The sequence below is a fragment of the Phocoena phocoena genome, chromosome 6 (assembly GCF_963924675.1).
Source record: "Phocoena phocoena chromosome 6, mPhoPho1.1, whole genome shotgun sequence".
NCBI classification, from domain to species: Eukaryota; Metazoa; Chordata; class Mammalia; order Artiodactyla; family Phocoenidae; genus Phocoena; species Phocoena phocoena.
The window spans coordinates 8,241,524-8,268,687 of NC_089224.1; the positions used below are offsets into that span (position 1 = coordinate 8,241,524).

The 27,164-nt window shown below is 47.9% G+C and overlaps 1 protein-coding gene across 1 annotated transcript in view; it reads right to left on the reverse strand.

Moving 5' to 3' along the window:
* BLK (BLK proto-oncogene, Src family tyrosine kinase) overlaps nt 1-27,164 on the reverse strand; it is a 45,800-nt gene that overhangs the window by 9,727 nt on the left and 8,909 nt on the right. The window contains exons 2-6 of the mRNA XM_065879184.1: nt 9,095-9,203; nt 6,759-6,813; nt 5,182-5,275; nt 4,173-4,271; nt 3,050-3,153 (exon numbers count right to left, since the gene is read on the reverse strand). Of these exons, the coding sequence (XP_065735256.1) occupies nt 3,050-3,153; nt 4,173-4,271; nt 5,182-5,275; nt 6,759-6,813; nt 9,095-9,202 (460 nt within the window). The 5' untranslated portion in view covers nt 9,203. The remainder of the gene's footprint in view (nt 1-3,049; nt 3,154-4,172; nt 4,272-5,181; nt 5,276-6,758; nt 6,814-9,094; nt 9,204-27,164) is intronic.

Here is a 27,164-nt window from a genome sequence, read left to right on the forward strand (position 1 = left end):
TTCGCTCCGGGTGGGTGCAACGTGCCCCGGTATCTCAGGAACCAGAGAGTGGCTCTAGTGAGTCCATTCATCCGCGCATCACCCTAGCGAGGAAGGGAGCTGTTCTCCCCGTTCCCTCCGCGGCACTCTGCTTGCGAATCCTCTAGATCAGCCAAGGAGACCGGGCTCTCCTCCAGCAGGGCTGCAGAAGCTCGGATTTAGGGCCTCTCTCTTGTGTGGGCTCCTCCTAGGGACTGTCCCGAATATCCATTTACAATCTGGCATTCCTTCCTCTTAAAGGGGACTTCAATCCTTGCGGTTCACAAAATCTGGATCCCCTTGTCCTGTCTCCACGCTGCGTGTGGGCTGCGCTGGGCATCGGCAAGGCTGGGCTCCCAGAGATTGAGATTTCTTAACACTGTAAGGACCACCTGCCCTTGAACTGGGAAACTAGTCAGTCCTCACACAGATATCAATTAAATGAAGCTTGAGAATCTAAGGGATGTCCTGGAGGCCTCTCGGGGCTAGAACTCGCTCCCTGGCTTCTGGGGGCAGTGTTCCTTCCCCATCTCCCATCCTCTGTCTGTGGCCTCCAGATGCTTTGGAGTTCGGTGGAGTGTGCGCATGTGTATGCAGGGATGTGTATATGTGCGTGGGGTCCTGAAGCCTCAGCTCCATCTGGCCAATCCCAGCCTGGACTAGCTGGGGAGGGGGGCAAGGACAGGAGGAGACAGCCGTCACCCTTAGAGACCCCTTCCTCCTTCACACTGAGGTTGGGGACGCCCTTTCCCTCCAGGGGTCCCTTAGCAATAGGCGATTAAAACATCATTTCCGGGTGAAATGACGTGATGTCTGGGATTTGCTTCAAAGTAAGAGTGGTGGGTGGCGATATAGACAAAACGAGATTAGCTGGGTTGATTATTGTTGAAGCTGGGCATTGGGTACAGGGGCTCCATTATACTATTCGCTTTACTTCCATATGCATTTGAAATATTCTACAGCAAACAAAACACTTATGTCATCTCTAATGATTCCCATATTGTTTCTTGGACATAGGTGCCCTGCTATTCAGATGGAGTAGTGGCAATATTCTAATATGTATGTGTATATAATTTAATGCATCCATGGGTGCATTTCCGGAAATTCTGCACAGAGTACCCCAACGCACCATTGCATCCCTCCACCCCCCCCACCTGGTTCTGACCCTTCGAGGGGCAGTGAGCTGTGGGAGCTCCCCTGAGCCTCCAGTGGGTTGTAAGCAGCTCTCTTTGTCCAGCTTTTGCTGCTTTCGTGTTTCCAGTCACTGCAGTTCTCAAGCCGTGGATGGAGCTGAAGCGTAAGCCAGCGGGCAGGGGAGGGGGTGGTGCTCCCACCAGGAAAGCCCTGTCCTTTCTCTTTGCCCCAACACAGGGGGGCCAGGCTCACAGCCCGGCCACCCTCTCTCCCCTTCACCTCTGATGTCGCTGCTGCCACCTCCTCTCCTGTAACAGGTCCCTCTGTGCAGTGTCCTGATAACAAAGGCTTTCTTCGCCCTAGCAGCAAACGTGTACCAGGAAGCATATATAACAAGGTTCATAGCAGCACGGTCACAACAGCCCCAAACCGGAAACAACGCCAAGTCCACCAACGTTAGCGTGGAGAAATAGCAATAACTTATGGAATATTCATCTACTAGATTCCGTATAGCAGTCAAAGAGAACTGTTGCTATCCTCAACAACACGAGTGAGTCTGTTATGGGCTGAATTGTGTCCCCCCCACACACAAATTCCTGTGCTGAAGTCCTAACCCCCAGTACATCAGAGTGTGACTATCTTTGGAAATAGGGTCTTTAAAGAGGTGATTACATTAACATGAGGTCATTGGGGTGGGCCCTGATCCAATATGACTGGTGTCCTTATAAGAAGAGGGCATGAGGACACAGACACACACAGAGGGACAACCATGTGAGGACACAGGGAGAAGACGGCCACCTACAAGCCAGGGAGAGAGGCCTCAGGAGAAACCAGCCCTGCTGACACCTTGATCTCAGATTTCTAGCCTCCAGAGCTGTGGGAAAACACATTTCTGTTGTTTAAGTCCCCCAGTTCCTGGTACTTTGCTTCAGAAGGCCTGGCACACGAATACAGAATCTTACAGTGTTGAGTGAAAGGAATAGGACACACACAAAAACTAAAATACTATGATTCCATTTGTATAAAGGTGAGAAACAGACAAAACATGGGTGGTAAAACTAGAAAGAAAGATAAGGAAGGATTTCCATCCAAGTCAGGACAGTGGTGGCTTCTCTGGCGGGTGGGGAGGTGAATCAGAAAGGGGCACTGGTGGGGCAGGGAGAGGGGCTCTGGGTGTCTGGAATGTTCTCGCTCTTGTGGTCACACGGGTGTTTACTTAGCATGACTCTACGTTTATAATTATGTACTCATTTATAATTTATGCAATTTTTAGATGTGTTTTATACTTTATAGAAGAAAGAACTTTGAGGAGGAAAGACAGAGAGAAAACTAAAGACAGAGAAAGAGAAAACCCAGTGACTTGAGGGTGGTGGCAGAAACGTTCTGCTGGGTCAGTGGGTTTGAATCTGTGAGTCCACCAGATCTCAGTGATCACTGCCCCGTCCTTGTATATCACAAACTTATACCTCATGGGCTCTTGGAAGTGTCTTGAGTCACAGCCTCTAGCTGAGATTATCTCTAAGGATTCTTTCAGCTCCCAAATCCTTTGATTCCAGACGTGGCCCGGGGTCACACCCCCTCTTCTGCCCCCGCCAGCCTCAGCACCCCTGCTGACCGAGGCAGTGCGAGACCAGCCCGAGATGGGAGCAGCTCTCGTGCTGGGCACATTTCCAGCGGGGCCCTGGGAGAACTGTCCATGTGTACAGCCTCACGCTCAGTTACCGGATACCCATGGGCTGTCCTGGCTGTCCTGATGTGGGAGGGACCCCCCGGGGTGGACGCTGCCAGGTTCTCCTGCCTAGCACCCCACACACTGGCCCCCTTCCAACTCCCAGAAGCAAGGCTGCAGGTGGGGCTCCCGGGTTGCACAGGGAGGGAAGCGGAGGCCCAGGCTTACCTTTGCTGGTTTCGCTCTCTCTAATAAGAAAGGAGCCGGCCTTGTTGATTGGAGCCAGAAGCTGCCTCTCGGCATCTCTCCGGCAAATTGATCTAAAGAACCACCTGGAAAAGAAAAGCACAAAGGCAGACAGACCTCAGAGAGTGGCCACACTCCCGGGGATATTGTCGCCCAAGTCCCTTCCCTCCAGAGATGAAATGTGTTCCTGTTGCCAACTTAACCCTGAGCTGAGCATTTTGATACATGAAATACCCCTCGGTCCCCTTCCCTGCTGTCAGCGATGGACTTGGTGTTTTCTTGAAATGAAAGGAGAGCAGTATTTGGTGCCCTTTGTTAATTTTGCTCTGGGAGAATGCACCTGACACCTTCCCTCACAGCCCACCCTCCTTGGGGCTGGGTCTCTAGTGCCCCTTGAGCACAGGCTGGCCAGGGTGGATGTGCCCGCCCCACACTGGTCCAGGGACAGGCACAGGGCCGGGCGTGCTGGGCAAGGAGCCCTCCTGGGGGCGAGCATCGCTGGATGGGAACACTAGACGAGGCGGCAGACCTGTGCCAGCTCGTGAGTTTGACAGACTCTGAGCTCCTTCAGGGCAGGGGTCATGTCATAATGGGTTTTGCATCCTCCCCGGTCCTGGGCAGAGCTGGGGCTCTGGCTCTGTTTGCTCAGGGCACTAATGCTCGAGGCCCTGGCTGGTGCCGTGTGCAGGTGGGTTATGAGGATGCTGGGGTGGAGCTGTCCCCTAAGGCCCCCATCCTGTGAGTCTCCCGAGGTGCAATCCCTGAGCCCTGTCCTGGAGGCAGGGGAGGAGGGTGGCTGATCAAGGCGGTGGGACATGGGGTCGTCTCTACCAGGTTAGCCAGGAAAGAGGCAGCTCCCATTTTACAGATGGGAAGGGTGAGATGGGCTCCCTGAGTGACACCCTCAGTGTCACACAGAGATTTAAACGTTGCTGGGACATTAGACAAGCCTTTCCCAGCGGCACCAAGTCCCCACCCATCTCCTGCCCCCTCTGTGCCAGGTTCACACCCTGCTCTGCTATTTAGATACTTTCAGGCTCTGCCCTGAGCAGACTAGAAGCCCCCAGCACACGCCTCTGCTCTGAGGGGCCGTCTGTCCACCTACTTTTCCACTTCCAGGGTCTCTATTCGGGTCACAAAGTTGCTGGGCACGTAGCCTTCTCTTCCTGTGATGAGAGACTTGGCCAACCACCAGTCTCCAGCTCTAGGGAAAGAAAAACAAAACAGGTAGTGGCTCCCACAAGGCTCTCTGGGCAGCTCACAGCCCACAGCATCTCACCCCTGGGAGGCAGAGGATTCGAGAGGCAGGTGGTCGGGCAGAGGGAGGGAACTGGGGCCAGGGGCTCAGTGATGCGGGGTGTCCAGGTCATTCCAACTCGCCAGCATCCCATGGGCCCAAGATGCTCCTGGCCCAGGGGAGGAAAGGGAACAACGCAGCCTCCGGGGGAGGTTTGTCTCCATAGCCTGATCCACCCACGAGGGCCCCAGTCCTCTGGTGAACCACCTTCCTCTCGATTAATGGGACACGTATAGGGTTTGGGGACTGAGTTTGGACTGGACGGGAAAGACAGAAACAAGGAGGGCTGTGGAGGAGAGGACCAACCAGAGCCCACAGATGGTCAAAAGGTCAGGGCCTTCACACTTTATCGCAGAACATAAAGAAATAAAGGAGCCCTCAGCCTCCACAGGACCAGCCCGATGTGTGAGGGAGTAGCTTTAGAGCAGTTTCTGAGAAGAAACTCTGGATAAACTAAAGCTGAATTCACGGGTAGGGTCTCATGCGAGAGCTTGTCTCACAAGGGAGACAAATCTGGACACAACAGACTCCAGCCCAGAGCTGTGATGGAGCAGCCAGGCAAGCGTTGTGAGCATCAGGAGGGCTTCATGGAGGAGGTGACATTAAAGGTGGGTTTTGAAGGAAGAGTAGGGTTTTGACAGCAGAGCAGGAGGTAGTGAATACGAACCCCTACTACTGAGTGACTGGGCTGGGCTGGGGGGCAGGGCACTGGAGAAGATATTCTGGAGGCAGCCGTGCAGGGCGGTGGGTTGGGGGAAAGGTAGGTGGGCCGGGGGTGGGGTCCTGCAGTCACAGGGACGGTGTCCGGGACACTTACTCCTTCAGGATCTGCAGCTTCTCCCCCTTCAGCATCTGCAGGTCCCGGTCGTTCACGGCTTTGTAGTCATACAGGGCCACCACGAAGTGCTCCTCTAGGGTGAACAGGGAAGAGGTGGTCACTGCTTGGGCTGCTAGAGCGATGGTAGGGGCTGGAAAAATCCTGAATATCTAGGGAGATCAGCTGTGTGGACCTGAGGGACGCAGACCCACGTCCGGGAACCATCCCTTATCACTTCGGAGGCCATGACCCTCCCCTCTCTTCCCCTTCTCCCCCTGCCCTCCCTGCCTCTGTTCCAAGGGGAGTAGTGGTCTCGGAACATAGCAGCTGTAACTTTGACCTGTAACGGTACCCAGGGCCCTGTCACAGTGCTCCGGCTGGCAGCACCCAGACGAGCTGCTGGTCCCTGCAACGGAGCGGGCTCCGGAGCTTGGCTTATCGTCTTTCCAATGACCTCTGCTTTTCTGCACAGCTCTGGGGAGCGAAGACCCCCCGCCCCGAAAAAGGTCACCTGGAGACCACTTAGCGTCCCCAGAAGTAGATGACTCAGCTTTGTCACCAGAGTGTAGCTGTTCACCTCCCCTCGGCGGGAAGGGGGGCTGGAATAGATGACAGAGGCCGCCTCCGGTTCTGAGATTCAAGGTCTTGTGCCAAAGGCAGTTGGTTTTACTTCCTTCTCCTGGACTTCCTTCCTGGAGATGCGAAGCCCCCGGCAGGAAGTAAGGATCTCCCCTAATGGTAATTAACCGTGATCCTCAGCACGGATAAGAAACACCAGGCACCAGGTGAGGCCACTAACTGGGTTGCAGCTCTTGACTGACAGACTCTGAGCTCCTTCGCGGAGAGGCCCCATCGTAATTAGTTTTGCATCCTCCGCAGTCCTGGGGCAGAGCAGGGCTCTGGGTTGTTTGTTCAGTGCAGTCGTGAGAGTGCTCTAATGCCTGAGGCCTCCCGGTGCTGGATGCAGGTGGGTTATGAAGATGCTGGGGCAGAGCTCTCCCGGAAGCCCCATCCTGTGAGCCCCCTGCCCCGGCCTGAACCCCCGAGGTCATTCATTATGTCACCTCCACAGTCCGGCCCATCAGAGTGGAAGTGGAGACCAGGGGTGGTTAGAAGGCCGGCAGGGGGCCTTTGAAAGTGGGCTGGGAAACTAGATATGGGAAACTCCATATGGAACAGAGCAAGGGCTGGGATGCAGAGCCATCGGCCTTCGCCCGTGGAGGTTGGGAGCTAGAATTTTTGAAAGCCACGGTTTGACGATGCTGTTTGTATTTGCTGTAACTCTTTTGGTGCTCGTTCGTAGTTTGTAAAGTCTTTAAAAAAAAAAAAAAAGCCCACCCAGGCTCAGGTACACTAAATGAGCTGGTGCTTGGCTCCTGGAGGGACACCCCCTAAGGGCAGGTGAAGCCTAGGGCACCTCACTCAGCCTCCCCCCAGGCCTCCTCCTCTCCGACCCTCGAGGGCCCATCTTCCCCAGGAAGCCACTCCCATCTCGGCCCCTCTTCCAACTGCACGAAGCCAGGGGCCCGGAGGTCGTGGCCAGGGGAGCCTCAGCTGCCGAAGCAGCCCCTTCTTACCTTGGTCCCGGTGCCTGGTGTCAGGAGGGGGCGGAGCCGGGTGATTAAACACGACCTAGAGTGGAAATGCACGTGCTCTGTGTTAGGTCACGGGCCCCGAGGCCTGGGCAGGGCAGGAGGGGTGAGACTGCTGCGTGCCAGCTGGAGGGTCTGGGGGAACCTCTCTGCTGGCCCAGGAGGCTGCACAGGTAAATTCTACACATGCTGCCTCAAGCCTCAGATGCCAGTGCCACGTCCCACAAGCCGGGACCGCCTGCCCAACCACACATGTGGCTGGAGGAGGGGTACGTGGGGATGCCCCAACTTCATAAGAGGCAGCTGTGGAACTGTGGGAGGAAGCCGTATCACCCAGGTTAAAATCCTGGTTCTTCTTTAAAAGAGAAATTGCAAAAGAGTATTTGCTCTCAAGGGAAATTATTTTAAAAGCATATTTCCCTCAAACTCAACAGATGTATTCCCAGGTATGTACCCTGTAGAGAAACTTTTGCACCGGAAGGCTCCCAGAAAAAAAATTAAAAAAAAAAAAATCGTTGAAGTGTGGAAATCACGCTTTGACCAAAAAGATAGACGAATAGACAAACTGGAGCGAGTCATGCAACGAAACCCGGGGCAAGTTCGTGGCTACAGCCCCAGGCATCCCCGTGGATAAAACCCACAAACGTAACAGAGATCCAAAACCCACGTCTCGGACAAATACATGCTGTCTGATTCAAATGATTTAAAGTCCACAATGGGTAAAATCAAACTGAAGAGTGTTTAGAAACACATACATATGTGATCACACCGAAAAAGCGAAGCTAAGGAATGATACACACTCTCAGGATAGTGGGGCCCGGGGTGACGAGGATAGACTGGGGGCAGCAGACAGTCTCAACCGGTCACCTTCTACTTCTGAAGATGACGGAGCTGTGCTGGCTCTTCATTCTGTTCTTTGTTCAACTTGACATATGCGTTACAAATTTTTTTTTTTTTTTTGTGGCCACGCAGCATGTGGGATTCCCCCACCAGGGATCGAACCCGTGCCCCCTGCATTGGGAGCATGGAGTCTTCACCACTGGGGCCGCCAGGGAAGTCTCCAAATATTCTTTTTGTATTCCATATTTATTGAACACAATTCTGAAGTAGGATTTTGCAAAATGGCATGTATAGCGTGGTTCCATTGACAATATAAACATGTAATATAAATAACCCACAGAAAAGGGGTCTGGAGGCAGAAGCTCTGAAGTGCTAACTCCAGGTATCATTGGGCAGTGGAATAATGAGTATTTACGATTTTTTTCCATAATTAATAGATATGATGTGACTTTTTAAAAAGTTCAAAACCTTCCAGGCTCTACTACTTATTAGCATATAACGAACACAGTCGAAGTTGGCGTTTTCCCAGTCGATCATTCATTCATTCAACAAACATTTCATTGCTACCTGCCAAGCCCTGCACTAAATTGGGACACGGATAGATAAGATTTCTCTAAGAAACAGGATTGGCAATCCCCCCTCCCCTCCCCCATCAGGTCACTGTCAGAATAAAGCAATGGCCAGTCGAATGTGCTGGTGAGGGTTGGGGGACCCAGGCATGACTCCCAACTGACCCAAACCAAAAGGGGGTAGGTGGCCGGGCGGGGGAGACACGAACATCATCATCTAAAAGTGCCTCTTTGGGAATGCTACTGTCAAAGGGTGCCAACCGTTTTGTGAACAGACCAGAACTGCATGACAGGCTCCATGAGAACTTGAGGGGCCCCTCCAGTCCTAGGCTGCCTTATCCCAGGACGGCAAGCTGCTTGGAATGCCAGCAGCAGTGCCACGAAAGGGACAATGACCATCAGGAGCTTCTGGGCAGGGGGTGGGGGCAGCAGATGTTGCTAAATGCCCCAGACCCCCCCTCGCCCCACCCTTTCTTCAAGTTGACATTTTTGATTTCCTTTCCTCTTCAAGCCTGCCCGTGTGCATTGAAAACTGGCTAAGGATTACCGGGAGCCCCCTAGGCCAGGTCCTGTGCCTTGCACACCTGCATATGGTCACGTCCCCATCAGAAAGGCATTCTTACTGTACCCATTTTACAGATGCGGACACTGAGGCACAGAGGAGTTAAGTAACCTCCCTGGAAGCACACCGCTCATAGATTTAAGCTCGGCAATCTGGCTGCTAAGCTTGGTACTATGCCACCACTGCGACGTGGGTGGTGGTGGCAGTGGGAGGGGTCTACTTGTTGGTGCCCCGCGTTGTCTAGAGATGGCGCTGGTGCTGGCTGCAGACGAGCAGCAGCCCCCGAGCCGCGCAGGGGAGCTCCGTGTGCCCCTCTCCCACCCCTCCAGCTGCGCACAGCAGTCACTCACCAGGGGCGGCAGTGGTGGGGCCTCTTTGCCCTGGGTGCTGGCCTTCTCGGGGCTCCATCTGCCCTTCCCCTTCTCCTTGACCTGCCTTTTGCTGCTCACCACTCCCATTCTGTCAGAGAGCACACAGAAGATTGGCCATGTGAGTAGGTTTTCAGAGCCTCTGTGCACAAGAGCATCCCCAAACCCCTTCTGGTTGCCGATTAAAAAGGTGGGGAAGCAGGGGGACAGAGAAGGTCAAAGTCAGAACATGGGGTCAGGAGGGGCTTGGGTGGGCTAAGCTTGCCTCCATCTTTTTTCCCAGAGCAGGAAGAAGTGGCCCAGAGAGGAGAGGCTCCTGGGTTTAGGACACAGAGATGGTCTGGCCTGAGGAAACTACCAGAAACCGCCAGGGTGGATCCCAGGCCCCTGGGGGTAGGAGCCTTGCCGTCTAGAAAGAGGCTGACCAACATGTCTGGTGGTCTGGGTTTCAGTCTTCACTTGGGAAAGTCACATTCCCTCTCCCGGCCCACGTTAGAACATTCTGAGGTTCTTTCCAGCTCAGATTTTCAGGTGAGATGCTGTAATTTAGGTCACAAAGATAGTACAGGCATCTAATGCCAACTTTTCAACAATATCAGGGAATCTTCTTGAGAGGTGAGTGAAATACAATCAAGATTTTTCTTGGGTAAAGAATCTTCCAATGACAGATGTGGGAAAGACCCCGGGGACCACAGCCAAGAGCATCGCCACTTCACCACCACCCCCATTCCAGGGCCGGCTGTTCAAGGAGAGCTTACTCTTGACCAAGAACTTCACCTATCTTGTATCATCCTTTCAAGTCTCTAAAATAAGTGCAAGTAGGAGGTCTGAGATGTTACGCAGCTGGTTCCCGGTCAAAGAGTCAAGCGATGCAGAGCCAACTGTGGAGCCCTGGCGGACACTAGACCACCACACTTACCCACATTTTGGATAACAGATTATGGGGTTGTACTAGGAAGCGCTGCTGACTTTTATCAGGGGACTATTTAATATCTGTTTATATGATAATTTTCTTCTTTCATTTGTTGATGTAATGAGTTATGTTGATCAATTTTCTGCTACTGAAACATCCTTGCATTCTGGAATATAAGCTACTTCGGGGCTTCCCTGGTGGCGCAGAGGTTGAGAGTCTGCCTGCCGATGCAGGGGGTGCGGGTTCGTGCCCCGGTCCGGGAAGATCCCACGTGCTGCGGAGCGGCTGCGCCCGTGAGCCATGGCCGCTGAGCCTGCGCGTCCGGAGCCTGTGCTCCTCAACGGGAGAGGCCGCAACAGTGAGAGGCCCGCGTACCGCGAAAAAATAAAAACAAAAACAAACAAACAAAAAGCTGTTTGGTTACAGTGCCTTAGTCTTTTTGATACACGGATGGGTCCTATTTGCTAATATTTTATTTTGAATGAAAATCTATATTCCTGAGCGTGATTGTTCTATAAGGAATTAACCTTAAGATGATTCTGGCTTCATAACATACCGGAGATCTCTTCGTCTTTGTTCCTATGATCTTGAATTGTTTAATAACATTGGGGTTATCTGTTCTTTAAAGACTACATGGAACTCAGCTGGTAAGTCATCTGTTCCTGGGACCCTTTTAAATAGTAGATCTCTAAATAAATTTCCAGTTTCTTCCACAGGAATTTGTTGCCACTTTTCCTCCTTCTTGCACCGCTTTGATAATTTATATGATTTATAGGACATCTTTGATTTCCTCTCCATTTCCAATTTACTATGAAGTTTTACATCGTATTGTTTTGTAATTATTTTCATCTCTTCTCTTTCTTGATTATGACTTATTTGATGTTCCCAATATAAATTAAATGTACTTTCAATAATTACAATTTTTAATTGGATAACATTATCTGAAGGTTTCTATGACCAAACAAAGTCCTACCCTAGCTTTAAAATTATGAAAACGGAGAGTAAAACCAAACCTGCATGAAAGTGGAATAGGAATAGACATATCATCAGTGACACATAATAATTAGAATGCAAACAGATTCCAGTACATACGGAAACTGCATATATGAAAACAGTGGCATTTTAATTCAGTGGAGAGGTGAGGGTTTATTTTAATAAAAGGTATTGGGGAAATAGCTATCTACCTAGAACAAAATACAATTGGATGCCAATCTCACGCCATATTAAAAAAATAAATTCCAGGTGTATTGAAAAAATATATTAAAAATTAAACAATTTTAATTGGAAGAAAATTTAGGAGACCATACATATGACGCAGAGCTTGGAGATAACAATTGACAAAGATGGAATAGCTAGAAGCTGAGAGAGGACAAAAAGACATATTCATAACAAAAGGACAGATTCATAAATGTTAAAGGTACTACACAGTAAAAGAAACCATCATGAAGATCAGCAATAGATTGGGGGAAAGATTTGCAAAGCATATGGCAAACAAATGTCCACTTATACGCAGAGGTCATGAAATTTGGCCAGAAGTATGGGTTTAGCATATAATCTACTCGATACAAAAATGAGTAAAAATTATAAATAGACAATCCATCCAACACAAATCCAAATCACTAAATAGGCATGTGAAAAATGTTGAAATTACTTACCAATTGGAAAATGCAAATCAAAGTTACAAGAACGTTGCATCAATAAGATGGGGAAATATATAAGAGGAATGGTAGAGGGAAGAGATATGGGAACATATGTATATGTATAACTGATTCACTTTGCTATAAAGCAGAAACTAACACACCATTGTAAAGCAATTATACCCCAATAAAGTTGTTAAAAAAAGAAAAAAAAGAGGAATGGTAATACCAATTGTTGATGGTAAAGAAAAGGAAAATTGTGTTTTCTTACATTTCTGGTACAAAACTATTTATTATTTCATCTGTTCTTTCCCACTCCATTTCTAAGATGAAACCTCTGTGACGTCTGGGATCTTTGCATTATACGTTGTTAATCCAAATTGCTAAAACAGTGCCTGGTACAGAGTAAGTGCTTAATAAATATTGAACAAATAAAATATGAAATATTGCCAAACTTGTAGAAAGCAATCTCTCAAGTTCTATTAAAAGGAAAAACTACACATACCTTTCGATTTACAATCCCACTTCCAAGAATCTCACTGTGTACTAAGACATCCTTATATAGGAATATATGAGATACAAACACGTTTATTGCCACAATAATTGTAGCAACAAAAAACAAAACAAAAGAAACTTTGTAACTGCTCACCAACTGGGGAATTGTTGAGTAAATCTGCACTTTAAAAGTCTCTAAAATATTATGCATCTATCAAAAAGAACATGTTAGATCTTTACCAGCGAGGCTAAGAGGAATTGCTACAACATATAGTTAGGTGGGAAAAGCAGGATGTGAAGAAGTGAGGCTGTCCCATATTCGGAAAAACCAAAGAATGAGACAAGAAACCCCTATGTAGGCACATGCACGTGTTTTTATATTACATGGAAATAGGTTTGGGAGGGTAAACACGAAGGTGTTTACTTTGGTGATTGGTGGAGGAGGTAGAGACAGAAGGGGAGGCAGAGACAGAAAGGGAGGAAGCACGCCCACACCCAACAGAAAAAAACAGCAAATTAAAAAAAGTGTGTGTGTGGGTGTTAATGCAAAGCAGGACTCCAAAAAGATATTTCCTAAAGTGTTAATATTGTTTATCTCAAGTAATGAGACCTCGTGTGAATTTTACCTTCTTTCCTATGATTTTATGTATTCCTTGAATCCTTTAACAGGAAACATAATCTTATTGGTACAAGCAGAAAATGAAAAGAGATGTGAATGCCTTGCCGGGGACCAGAAGGGGCGTAAGGCCTGGACTCGGGTCAGCCCCAGCTCTGGAGAATGGCTGCCTGGGCCTCAGGCCTTTCCTCCCTCTCCCACCCAGCCTCCTGGCGCAATGAAGCGTCAACCAGACTGCCACCAATTTTAAACTTCCTGGGCAGACCTTTATGTCCACTTAAATAGCAGAACTGAACATCTACATAACTTGACAGGAAGTAAAATTCCTCAGATTAAATCACCACTACTTACACTTCCTCGTCCTTTGACTCCTTAGCAGTGTGTATACAGATGCTTTTCCATGGGTTTTATAAACACACCGGTTCTCTAGGGTCCCTCCACCCCAGAGGCTCTGACGGGAGCCTGAGTTACCCAGGAAGCCATGTGACAAGCAGAGCTGTGTCCGCGTGCTTGGGCTGCCACCCCGCTGTGATATTTTAGCAGTTTCAGGCTGGGTGGAGCCAGGAAACAAACGCAGCGTCCACGCAGAAGCCCAAGGCAACACGTGCGGCTCCCTGGGTGTTCAGGGGGCTTTGCTGCGCTTGGAGGGCACTGGCCTCCTCCCAGCGGTGAAGGATGGATGGGAGAAGGATGTGAGTTGTGTGTGTGTGTATGTGTGAGAGAGAGAGTGCACACACGTGCACCTGCGTGTGTCTGTGAGTGCATGACAGAGCAAGCATGTGAATGCACCCGTGTGTGTGTGTGTGTGTGTGTGTGTGTGTAGTGCAGGGGGTAGGGGTTAGAAAGAGGAGGGGATGTTGGGGGAGGCGACCTCTGCTTGTTTATTTGAAATGAATTAGACGCCCCTGCCCACCTTAACCAGAGCAGGGAGATCAATGTAGGCCCCCGGGGAGACGCTGAAAAACTGAAACAGGGGCTTCCCTGGTGGCACAGTGGTTGAGAGTCCGCCTGCCGATGCAGGGGACGCGGGTTCGTGCCCCGGTCCGGGAAGATCCCACATGCCGCGGAGCGGCTGGGCCCGTGAGCCATGGCCGCTGAGCCTGTGCTCCTCAACGGGAGAGGCCACAACAGTGAGAGACCCGCGTACCGCAAAAACAAACAAACAAACAGACAAAACCTGAAACACAGCCTCAGCCTGGCAGGGGATGTGGCAGAGGCAGTAACTAAAAATAGAGAGACTGGAAAGCCTTTATTCACAGTGGCCAGCATTTCACAGGATGAAAGCACTTGACATATATGATTCATTCAATATTCATGTAGCATCCATAGGGTGGTTACAATTACAATAAGTCCCCTACACACGAACGAGTTCCTCTCCGACAGCGCTGTCGTAAGTCCAAAACAGCCTAGGTACCCAACTAACACAGTCGGCTATATAGTACTGTACTGTAATAGGTATATAATGCTTTTCACACAAATAATACATAAAAAGCAAACACAAAAAATAAACATTTTCAATCTTACAGTCCAGTTCCTTGAGACGTACAGTAGTCCAGTACAACAGCTGGCACCCAGGGGCACGTTCGCGTCTTTGAAAGTTCTCAGCTTGACGGCTCGTATGTAGGGGACTTAACTGTATTCTCATTTCACAGCTGAGGATGGAGTGGCAAGGTGGCTTGTTAAGGTCACACTGAAGGTGACAGAGCCAGGTGCTGGAGGGGGTTCTCAGCCCCCACGCTGCCCCTGACCTCCCCGCCCAAATCAGGTACATGGGTGCCCCGCCTGGGGCTCCATCCCCTGGGCCCACAGCTCAGGCTCAGACACAAAGTCCTCTCCTTTGTGGAGGCTGCACCTGCCTCCAAAGCCCTCCTGCCGGGAGGAAAAACCTCTAGGGAGCTGCTGGATGGGGGAGGTCTGGAATTCCAGGCAGAGCCTCGTACAGCCATCTCCCTCCTCCCTGGCTCTGGGGGGAGTGGGTGGTCCAAGCAAGCTGGGCTCAAAAGCAAGCCACGAATTGACTGTGTGAACCTGGGCAAATCACATCACCTAGGCTCAGTCTCCTGACCTATAAAATTGGGAAGTATGAAACTACTCCCCATTTTCATACATAAAGACTTCCTGAGAAAACATACTCAAAGGTGAATGCCGAAAAAAGCCAAACAATGGACTTTCCTGTTTGGGGGTGAAGGGGCAGTTCTGTTTCTGTGGAAATTAAACCAGGTTTCAGTGCACTTTTCTGCTTGCAATGCCCTATGGGTGCGATTCCTTCATCCCGATCCTGGCTTTATGGAATGCCATATCTTTAGCATGTTTTTAAACAAAAACTAATAACGTGTCAATTATGTCTTGCCTATTTGGCAAATCTTTGTCTATTTTTAGCCTTTCACAGATGTCTTTTAATTATGCACTTACCCATGATTACAGGCGTAATTCCAATGACTACTTGTGTAAAATTAGGGGGCAGATGCACCAAAACATTAAAACAGTTGTGCACACACTATTACCCAGATGAAAATGTTGTCCTGCCAAGACGGAGCTGTTGGCAGGCGGGTGGCAGTCCATTCACCAGCTGACGTGCTCAAGTCCGAATTCAACACATGGAAAATGTTTGGGGATGTTGACACATAATGCACAGCTACATAGGTTTTTTAGAGTTCAAGGACCAACAGCCCGTACATAAATCACGTGGTTGTCATGTGGACCAAACAACATGAGGGTCAGAAAGGAACGAGAGCAGAGAGGGTGCTAAATAAATTCTAACTAGAGGATGAACTGGGTGACAGAGGAGAGCTTCATGGTGCCCTAAGCTACCACTGGGGTCCTTCGGGATTTCCTAACCTTTCCTTTGGGGGTGAGAGCCTGGGTGGTGGTGTGCAGACCCAGGGCCCATCCTGGGGGTTGGACGTCGTGGTGAGACGCCAGGCTGTCATTGGCGAGTTCCTTCTGCCCTCGTGGAACATTTGTCTACTTCCAAGCATTCCAAGGCCTGCCCCCCACGAATCCACTAGTGCAATGCCCATTTCCTAGAGAGTACAGTGATGGGCCTATGACTCTAAACTAAAGAAGAGGCCAAAGAACTTGAATTGAAACTTATTTTTCGAGTCTCAAGTTCAGGATAACTCAACTTGAATGAGGCTATATCACCTTTGCCCATATCGCTCCCCCCACATGTGATCATGAAACAGCTGCAGTGTTGGCTCTTAGAAACTATATTCTTGTGTTCATTCAGTCACTGTCAACCATGTACTGTGTCAGACACAGCGAAGACATAGAGATGAAACAAGGAAGGCGTCCGTTCTCGGGGGACGATAAGCGGTGAGACGTACACTCAAGTCACAACAATCAGGGTAGGCAGGTGACGTACAGAAGAGAGGTCTTGTGAGCGCAGCAAGAAGAAATCACTTCCACCTGGAAGAAAACACTAGGTAGTCCTTAACGGATGGCTCAGATATCACTTTTTTAGATTAAAACTATGTTTAATGAAAACTTTCTAAATATAAAAATAAAGAGTATAATGAACACCTCCATACTCATCCCCCTAGATTCACCAGTTATCTTTAGAAATTGTTTTCTTTTTTTTTTTTTTTTTTTTTTTTTTTTTTTTTTTTTTTTTTTTTTTATGCGTTACGCGGGCCTCTCACTGTCGTGGCCTCTCCCGTTGCGGAGGACAGGCTCCGGACGCGCAGGCTCAGTGGCCATGGCTCACGGGCCCAGCCGCTCCGCGGCATGTGGGATCCTCCCAGACCGGGGCACGAACCCGCGTCCCCTGCATCGGCAGGCGGACTCCCAACCACTGCGCCACCAGGGAAGCCCCTGTTTTCTTTTTTTTTAATTATTATTATTTTTTAACCAGATGTTCATTTTTAATTATTATTTATTTATTTATTTGGCTGCGTTGGGTCTTCGTTTCTGTGCGAGGGCTTTCTCCAGTTGTGGCAAGCGGGGGCCACTCTTCATCGCAGTGCGCGGGCCTCTCACTATCGTGGCCTCTCTTGTTGCGGAGCACAGGCTCCGGACGCGCAGCCTCAGCGGCCATGGCTCACGGGCCCAGCCGTTCTGCGGCATGTGGGATCTTCCCAGACCGGGGCTCGAACCCGTGTCCCCTGCATTGGCAGGCGGACTCTCAACCACTGTGCCACCAGGGAAGCCCTAGAAATTGTTTTCTTGATTGAAGTACTTTAGGTGTTTTAAGACAAATCATTTTATAAATAAAGGATTGAAACTTTGAAATGAAATGAAACTCATGGCTTGAAACATGCTGTGTCACCTCCACATACTCTGCACGTGTCTTTAAAACATGGAGACATTTTCTCACAATGTCGTTATCACACCTAACAAAATGAGCAATAATTCTGCGGTTTTATGTAACATCCAATCCACAATCAATTTCCCCAGTTGTCTCAAAAATGCCTTCTTGCTGTTGGTTTGTCCTATCCAGGATTCAAACAAGCTTCACACATGCTATGGGATGGTTGAGTCTCTCTCAAGTCATCTTTACTGGAACTGCCCCCCAGCCCCTGCTTAGGTTTGTTTCATGCCACTGAGTTATCGGATCCAGAGTGGTGGTCCTGTGGAATGTTCTGCGTGCTGGAGTTTGCATCCTCGTGGTGGCTCACAACCTGCTGCTCTACCTACCTCTTCCTCACACATAGAACTAACTCTGCCGGGTCCACTACATCCAGGTTCAGCTTTTCCTGGTAGGGATGCCTTATGGGGGTGACGTGAGCTCTGTGTCACAACCTATCTGGAGGCCCAACTGTCCAGCGGCACCGCTTCAGTGATGCTGAGATAGATCTGGGTTCAGGTGATGCTGGTTTGATCCTTCCATCGATCATCTCCTCATCAACATTTCAACTAATGGTTCCATGAGGGGTCACTAAATACTGATGTGCTAATTCCAGCATTCCTTCCACGCTTGTTAGTTGGGAGTTGAGAGAGTAAAGGATGAGAGCGAGAGAACACCAGAAAAAAAATGCCCTGCATAATTCCACCAGGGCTGGGTAGTATCTACATATACAGAAATGGTGCTTTCCCAAAGACGTCGACGCAAGAACCTTGTTCAGAGTTTTCCACTGGCTGGATTCTAATGCTAGAATTAGTCAAGAAACCACAGTTAACACCTTGAGCGATATTTTCAATACTAGTAGAATATTTGCCCAGTGCTAGCACAGGACCCACTGTAGAGTTGTAACTCCTGCCTGAGTACGTCAGGGCCACTGGGCGAGCTAGCAGTGGACTTGGACTTGTGTGTGCCCTTGGTCAAAGCGGTCGCCAACTTAGGCCCAGTGGAGAGGAGACACACATATGGCTATTTCAGTTTTGTAAACTGAAAATATTTCAGCCGTGGAAATTCACTCCCCGCAATGGTAAAGTTGATCAAAATGATTTTCAGGTGGTAAGACGTTTGAGGGTGCTGAGCAAAACTTCAGGAAGGAAGACAGCCTTCTTGTGACAATGTGTTAAGTACAATATAGACACATGCTTCCTGTGTCACCTACCTTTGATTCTGCTGACATAGGCAAGCTTGAAACTTGTTAGGCAATTAGGCGGAAAATGGCACCATGATGATATTTAAATTCTTGTGATAATCACTAGCTTGTGAATAAAATTCTTTTATTGGGAGACACCATGTACATTTATACTAAAAAAAAAAAACCAACAACCACGGGCTTCCCTGATGGCGCAGTGGTTAAGAATCTGCCTGCCAATGCAGAGGACACGGGTTCGAGTCCTGGTCAGGGAAGATCCCACATGCCGTGGAGCAACTAAGCCCGTGTGCCACAACTACTGAGCCCGCGCACCGCAATTACTGAAGCCCGCGTGCCTAGAGCCCGTGTGCTGCAACAAGAGAAGCCACCGCAATGAGAAGCCCACGCACCTCAACGAAGAGTAGCCCCTGCACGCCGCAAACAGAGAAAGCCCGCGCATAGCAACAAAGACCCAGTGCAGCCAAAAATAAATAAAAAGAAAGTAAATGAAAAAAAATAAGCAAACAAAAAAGACACAGTAGTGATAAGTAAAACATGCTGCCCGTATGTCGAAACAAACAAACAAAAAAACTACTGGTGTATTTGGTACTGATGGGACCATGGATCTTAATCTACTTTTAAGTTTCTATTTTTTTTGCATTGATTTTATTAAAAACTTAAATCATGAGTTCACTTCCTAATGGAGTCAGTTATGATTCTTTAGCACAGTAGTTCCTAAGCTTGCATTATCAAAGCTGGGAGTTTACAGCCAGTTTGAGGCCCAGTCCCAGCAGTTCTGACACGTAGGTCCAGCCTGGAGCCCCAGGATCTGCATTTTTAATTACTGCCCTGACCATGCTGATGCAGACAGGTTCATCAACCCCACTTCATGAAGACCCTTTCTTTCATTTGGCTGCATTTCTGGAGTATTACTTGCAAAAAGGATTAAAAGATAGTCCTGAAAAAAAAAAAAGAAAAGATAGTCCTGAAGACCTTGGGTATTTCTTCATATGAGTCCCTCATAAATAACGTTTGTAGTTTTCCTGCCTGTGATCCTCTTGTCTTTAAAAGGAATGACTTTTGTTTGTCCTCCATACACATGTCCCTCAAAACAACCCTGTGAGCTGAACAGAAACCTCATCCTCGTCCTCAGGAGGCTGAAGACGGAGGTGAAGAAACAGAAGCAACTGAACAGGGATTTGTGTCACATCTCTGACGGGAAGCCTTGTTCTCTCAAGCTGAGGCTCACAGGTGTCTTCCCAGATGCACGTCTGTTCCTGAACGACCTGAATTGCTTTCAAAGGCACTAGCCATCATCAGTCCTTTTGAGCCGCCTCTCCAATGTTTATTATGCACAACTCAGAGGTGGAATTTGTAAACAGAAGGGAGGCTTGTGCAGAGAAGCACCTCTACCAGGCTTGAGGGGGCAGGGAGACATTCGGACTGAAAAAGCTGGCTCTATTTTATGCTTGCAAACAGGAAATTGGAAAAGGTTAAAGACAGAAAGAAAAGAAAAGAAAAAAAAGAAAGGTCTTAGGTTCCTGATATATATATATTTTTTTCCCGGTACGCGGGCCTTTCACTGCCGTGGCCTCTCCCGTTGCAGAGCACAGGCTCCGGACGCGCAGGCTCAGTGGCCATGGCTCACGGGCCCAGCCACTCCGCGGCATGTAGGATCTTCCCGGACCGGGGCACGAAGCCGCGTCCCCTGCATCAGCAGGTGGACTCTCAACCACTGCGCCACCAGGGAAGCCCCCCCTGACATTTTTTGGGTTAACTGTAATTATTGTGAGACATGGATGTCCGGCTAGAGGCACAGAGATCTAAAATTAACTTATAAAACTCTTTGTGGTAGGATTTGCCTATCACAGGGGAGCATGAATACTAATGATTACTAGCACTGGACCTAGTATTCCTTCCTACTCAAGGCTGGACACTCTGCCATGTGCTTTACATATAGTATATCTAGACCTGACAGTAGACATACTCCTTCTCATTTTATAGATGAAGAAACTGAGGCTCAGTGAGGTCTAAAGACTTGATCAAGACTGTACACCGAGTCAGAGACTAACATTTAAAAACCAATTCTCTGGCTTCGAAATCTGGCTGAATCTACTGTGTTCCAAAGTATGTGAAGTAATGTAAATGAAACACTTGTGATGACATCTGTGAAAAACATAAAAATGATTAGAAAATTATGTATAAGTAATAAGTGATAAACAAGTAAAAGTAGATTATGGTAGGATTTTAGAGCAGGATGCAGGTTTTAGAGATTGTAGACATAGCAGCAATAGAAAAAGAAACTAAAGTGAAGTGCTTTCAATAAATAAAGAGAAATAAAACTAGAAAAAGAACAGGGCACAGCGAACTGTGAGACAACTGACCACATTAAGTGGTCAAAAAACACATAATTGGATTATCAGAAAAGGGATGGAAGAGAAAAAAAATTGAAATGAAAGATGGAAATTCCAAATTTGATGAAAACTATAAACCCAAGGATTCAAGAAAGTCACTCAACCTCATGTATGAAGAAAACCACATCAAGTTACATCATGATCAAATTGCTGAAAACTAGTGGTAAAGAAAAAATCCTAAAAGCTGCTAAAAAAGATACATTATAGTTCTAGAAAAAAAATCATAGGGGAAAATCTTTGTGATCCTGGCTTAGGCAAAAAAAAAATCTCTTAGAACTTAAAAGCATGTAAGCATGAAAGAAAAAATTGATAAATTAGACTTTTCCAAAGTTAAAAATATCTGCACTTTAAAAGACACTATTAAAGAAATGAACACGTAAAACACAGACAGGGGAAAATGTTTGAAAAACATATATCTGATATAAGAGTATATAAATAACTTTTTCAATGTAATAAAAGAAGGCAAAAGTTCAACTTAACAAATACTTGAATAAAGAAGATACTATATGGGGAGTATGAAAATATTGTATCTGGGACTTCCCTGGTGGGCCAGTGGTTAAGAGTCCTCACTTCCACTGCAGGGGGCAAGCCTTCCATCCCTGGTTGGGGCACTAAGATCCCTCATGTCGCGTGGCACGGCCAAAAAAAAAAAAAAGAAAGAAAGAAAAAGAAAATATCCTACTAAGGGCAAAAAGAAAAAAAAGGGAGAACTTTGCTTCAGTCTTTCTTGAATAATTAATTACATTTTTGGAAAGGCAATCATGCTTTTTGCCCAGCGAACCTTGAAAGTGAATAATCTGGACTCATCTATAAGATGAGCAAAGGCAAAAAAGCCAAAAATACTTTTATGAAAGCAAGTTCCTGAATGATTTTATATTAAATAAGTTGAACTGTATAACTTACTTACAATAGTGCCTTGACACATAGTAAGCACTCAATAAATGTCAGTTATTATTATACCATGGCTTGATAATATATTATTATACAGACCCCCAAACCATCAAGAAATACTTATATTTGTTTATTTAGAAGCTTGTGTGATTTGGGGCAAGATTTTTAAATCTCGCTGAGCCTCAGTTGCTTTATCTATAAAATGGGGCTAGGGATATGTTTCCTGCTTGCCTTAAAGGATCAAGTGAAAATCATTTAAATAATATGTAAACTTTAAAGTACCATACATAATAAAAATCTCTGTTAAGACCAAATAATAAAGCCTAAAAATTTAGAACTGTCCATCTTCCAGACTATCCATCTCCCTACTGGATAACTAATATGTCATCAGGTGGATTTCAGTGCAGTGGTTTTTATTTTTATTTTTTTCAGTGCAGTGTTTACAGTGAAGTTTTTTTTTAAACATCTTTATTGGAGTATAATTGCTTTACAATGTTGTGTTAGTTTCTGCTGTATAACAAAGTGAATCAGCTGTATGTATACATATATCCCCATATCCCCTCCCTCTTGAGTCTCCCTCCCACCCTCCCTATCCCACCCCTCTAGGTGGTCACAAAGCACAGAGCTGATCTCCCTGTGTTACGCAGCTGTTTCCCACTAGCTATCTATTTTACACTTGGTAGTGTATATATGTCAATACTACACTCTTACTTCGTCCCAGCTTACCCTTCCCCCTCCCTGTGTCCTCAAGTCCATTCTCTACGTCTGCATCTTTATTCCTGTCCTGTCCCTAGGTTCTTCAGAACCTTTTTTAAAATTTTATTTTTTAGATTCCATATATATCCGTTAGCATACGGTATTTGTTTTTCTCTTTCTGACTTACTGAGTCAAGATTTTTACATGCTAACGATGATATTGATTAGACCACATTAAGAAATGATAATAAGTTCTGGAAAAGAGCTAAGGAAACACCCAACATGATTTTCTTGGGTGTTGGTCCCTGGGTCTGATTGAAGAGCTAGTCTTCATTCATGGCGTAGCCCATCCATCATCCTGGCACCCTGTTTCCATTACGTCACCCCCTCCTCTGGCCCACGGCACTTCTTACAGCACCAATCACAGTCCTTTGGGCCTTCTGTTTAACGCCTGCCTTCTAAATTAGACTTTGTGAATGCCTCAAGGGAAGGGGCTTTTTAAAATTTTTCATCTTTGTATCTCCAGGACCCATCTCAGCACTTGGAACGTATTCTAATATGCAGTAGAGCTTTCTCTTCTTTGGAATGAATGAATGAATCAGAGAGAACCCAAATATAAGAAAATGCCTACTGATCCACTTCCCCCTAATATCCCGCTGCCATAAAGAGTAATCAGTTTAATTTACCAGGACTATAGTAAAAAGATGCCATTTATACCAAAAGCCAGTGTTATTCTGTGTACTGATTATCGAACCCTAGCCAATACTATGTGGTCAACAAGGCACATTGATTTAATGTTTAATATTGTGTTACATCTAAGCTGTCCAAAATGAAATAATTTACTCTTTTTTTATTGCATGATTATTTCCCATATTTCAGGAAGTCTTTCCCCTTTAACGGCTGCCAATTTTCAGGAATAATAAGTGGTTAACTTAGCAGAGATTCTCAGAGGAAACAAGGAGACCTGAGATTGAATTTTGCCCCATCGTCTTGCCTCCAGGTATGCACGCTTGTGTTTAAGGAGATTCAGGACAGGATTACTAAGAGAGAAAGGGAATCAAACACATTTAGGAAGCCAAAGTCACTTAAGGGTGCCAAATAGTTTGTTGTTACTAAAAACATCTGTTTGAAGAGAAGAGGCCCCTTGGTATTCAGGAAGTCATGGGTTGAAGTCTCCCACCCGTTGGGTTGAACTGTTGGGTTTGGTCTCTTGGATTTCAAAGTTTCTTTGGCTCCTTAAGCCTTGAGTGATAACATTTCCTGTGATAAACTCAGCTCATCTCCTATGGTTAATTAACCAACCACAAATATTTCTGTGTCAGGCCAACTCCCTGGAGAGAAATGCAAGGCCAAAACATTTCCTCTTGTTAAGAACCAAGGATGGCCATGATCATGGCAGAGCCTCTTATTTGAACACATTAGCAATTGGCTTTGGTTAAAGAAGTAAAAAGAGAAGCAACTCTCTCAACCATAAGGCACTTTAGCACAATGGGTACACACACGCAGAGCTGGCAGTGAGACAGGCTTGGGTTCGAATCCAAGGTTCCCCAGATGAGGATCATATGGTCACCATTCCACGCCTGGACTTCCTGTATGGAGACACAGATCTTTCGGATTCTTTTATTTCAACCCCAGACTCCCAAAAGGGGGTGGGAGGGAAGGAGAGAGAGAGAAAGAGAGGTCTGTTGTTTTTAAAAACATTTTGGGGGCCACAGCCTCCTTTGAGAATCTGACGAAACTACAGACACCTCCCCCAGCAAATACACTTATGTGCATACATGTCCAATTGTGTGTTCATTTTCAGGACGCTTCTTCCCCAAAACCCTCACAACGATTCATGGACCCCTGATTAAGAATCGTGGTTTAGACTATGGGACAAATGAGGCCAAAGCCTTGGGTTTTGTTTCCTTATGAGTCATTTCATTTCACAGAGAGGAAAGTCTGTTTTCCGGCCAAAGACCACATCAGTAACCCTGGTCAGCGAATATAGTTGCTGACAACGAGGGAGCTAGATGAGAGGATGAAAACTCAGGCCACTATCACCACGGCTTCAAATGCAAGTCCAAGTCCACCCCACTACACCCCCAAATAAGCATTCAGTCTCCCTATATAACTGTCGTTCCTCGGAAGGACTAGGAAAGAATACTCTTTGGCTGAGTGACGTAGTTCAGAATGACTTTGCAAGCTACATGTTATTTTGTTTTTAATCATAGCCCTCTAGGATGTTTAAAAAAGGAAACGAAATGTTCAGTTTGAAATACAGTTAACACAATGAAATATTACGCAGCTTCAAAAATGGTCACTGTGAAGACATGTAGCCATGGGAAAGATGCTTATGTTAAGATGAAAGAAAGAAAGCAAGGAAAAAACCTCCAGAATCCAAAGGTCTCTGTCCCTTATGATTCCAGCAATGAGAAGCTGCATCGTATGAACCAAGACAAGCAAGTCTTGGGTAGAAATCAGAGGTTAGTGGAATTATTGATGGCTCATATCTATTTCCAAAAATTTTTTGGTATTATATGATTCTTATAGCTTTAAAGAAAGGAGGTAAATGATAACTCTGTACGAAATCAGCCTATTCTTCCAAATGGCTGTGGCGGATCTCCTGCTTCTAAGTGGCCCGGCCCTTTCTGTGGCTTCCCTGTGAGCAGGTGAAGAAGGAAGGCCCCCCGCGGACCTGGTCAGAGCTCCGCAGACCTCACGGAGCACAAAATCCCAGGCTGCAACTGGAAGAGCAGAGAGAGCGCATCCTTATTCCTAGGCTTGGGTCCTCGTCATCCGAGTCTGGGCTGACAGGGAGACTGGTTCCTGCAAACAGCATGAGGAATTTCATGTCTAAATGTACGTGACCTTCTGCTTTTTAGATTCCCCCATCCACAAGCAGAGTCAGAAGTAAAGGACACACCCAGGTGACAGACCACTCCCCTGCCAAGCTGGAAATAGACACAGGGCCCCCGCAGGGTCCGCATGGGTCCTGGGAGTTTAGCTACTCTCACAACAGCCACCAAGAGAAAATTGCCCAGGATCTTCCTGCAGTGCAACCAGCCTGGGGGGGGCGGGGGGGGGGCGGGGCAGAGCGGCAGCAGCTTCATCAATAAAGACTTGACCTTCTTAAGGTCATGGTCAGCGCACTAGTCATTAGCATGGAGGCTTCACAGCCCAGCTCTGACCTCAGGCCTGGCTCACGTCCCTCAGGCGAGCTCCTAACCGCCTCCCTCTCATCTCTGCAGCCCTGCAGCTGGGGGGGTCGTGAACAGCGAGAGCCGCCATCACCACATCCTTCACATGTGGCTTTTCCTTCCCAAAGCGCTCAGCACAAGCAGGGCTGCCCTCCTTCTGCAGCTCCTCCACCGAGGCTCTGCTGGCCTCTAGAGAGATGAGTGGCTACCTCGTCTGATGGCCCCGAAGCCCGTGGCAGGACCTGGGTGACAGCCCCGTCACAGACAGATCAGATAGGGGTGGGCACAGCGGGTGCACATCTGACCTCACAGAGACTCTCGTTTCTGCACCCTCGGGGACTCATGTGAGTCTGGCTTAGCGCACGTGGATGTGGATGCCAGGGTGTGGCACCCTGACAGCCTTGACCCGGGGCAGAGGCCGGAATAAGACATCCCAGCAGCGGCCTGCGTGGATAGAGAAGTAGGATCAGATAGGCCGCCTCAAAGGCCTGATTCCCTTGAGCTCCCCACCCCCAACCTTGGACCCAACCCTGGAGAAAGGGGGAGGGTGCTGAGCTCCCTGGGGGGGTTTTCCACTACCCAGCAGAAACGAAGATGCTCAGACTAGATGGTCTGTTTTTGCACACTGAGTGTGGCTGAGATTCATACCCTCCCACATGGGTCCACGCTCTGTCCTGACCCCCCTGAGCCCACCAGACATCCTTCCAGAGGCAGCAACACCTTCATCATAAACTTGCTCAACCCGTGCTGCTACGGTCTGTGAAGCTGGCGTCCTTGTCAACAATTTCAAAGGTTCCCCTTAGCGCCATTGTTCTCACAAGCCTGACATTCTTCTTCTTCTTTATTTGGGGGTGGGGGGATAATAAATGAGCCAAATACTTATTCCTGAGTGTTCCCAGGCTGTGCGGCCTTGGGAAAGTAAAAGAGAATAAAGCAAGGAAACAAACTCAGCACCGCGCTGTCCTCCCCTTAGGTCGGCAAGCGCGGCATGGGAAAGCTTCAAGGCAGTCTTCAGGCCAGACAGACGGAAGTGAAGAGTGACGAGGTCCAGCCTGAGGGCCAGGCCAGTCACTGATGATCTGTGTGACCTCATGAACGGTACTCTGCTCTCTGGGTGTGTGGCTGGGAGTTGGCGATACAACTGGGGTGTGTAAATGGGACCTGGGATGGAGACTGTGCCACCCAGCTTGAAGCCCAAAGTCCTTTCTCTTAAGCTCCCTGCTGGGCTCCATGGAGGGAGCCTCTAGCCAGGCCCGGGTGGAGGGGAACGGCCATAAGAAGCTCACGAGATTTTAGAGCTGGACCTTCGAGGTCCCACAGGATCTCTCCCTGGGGAGATGGGCATTTCCGGCAGAGAAGAGGATTTAACAAAAGCTCTGAGTTGTGGTGGGCCCAGTGAGCCTGGAGGTGGATGCCAGGAGAGCGGACGGAGACCCAGACCGTCTGGACTCTGCTCTCAGGCATCGAGGAGTCAACAGAGATTTTACCCTGACTGGTGACAGGGCCACGTTTGACCTTTAGAAAGACCTCACCGACCACATGCAGGATGGACTGGCGTGGAAGAGACTGGAAGAAGACAGATGAGCTCCCAGGATGTGCAATCATCCAGGCTGGAGTAGGGGGGACCTGAGCTAAAGCGATGGAGACCTGGGGGCGCATTTGACAAAGGAGAAGTCAGTGTGATCAGTGCTGCCCTCACACAGGGAAGCCTGGGGGAGCTCCGGCCGTCCTCTGCCTTTGCTAC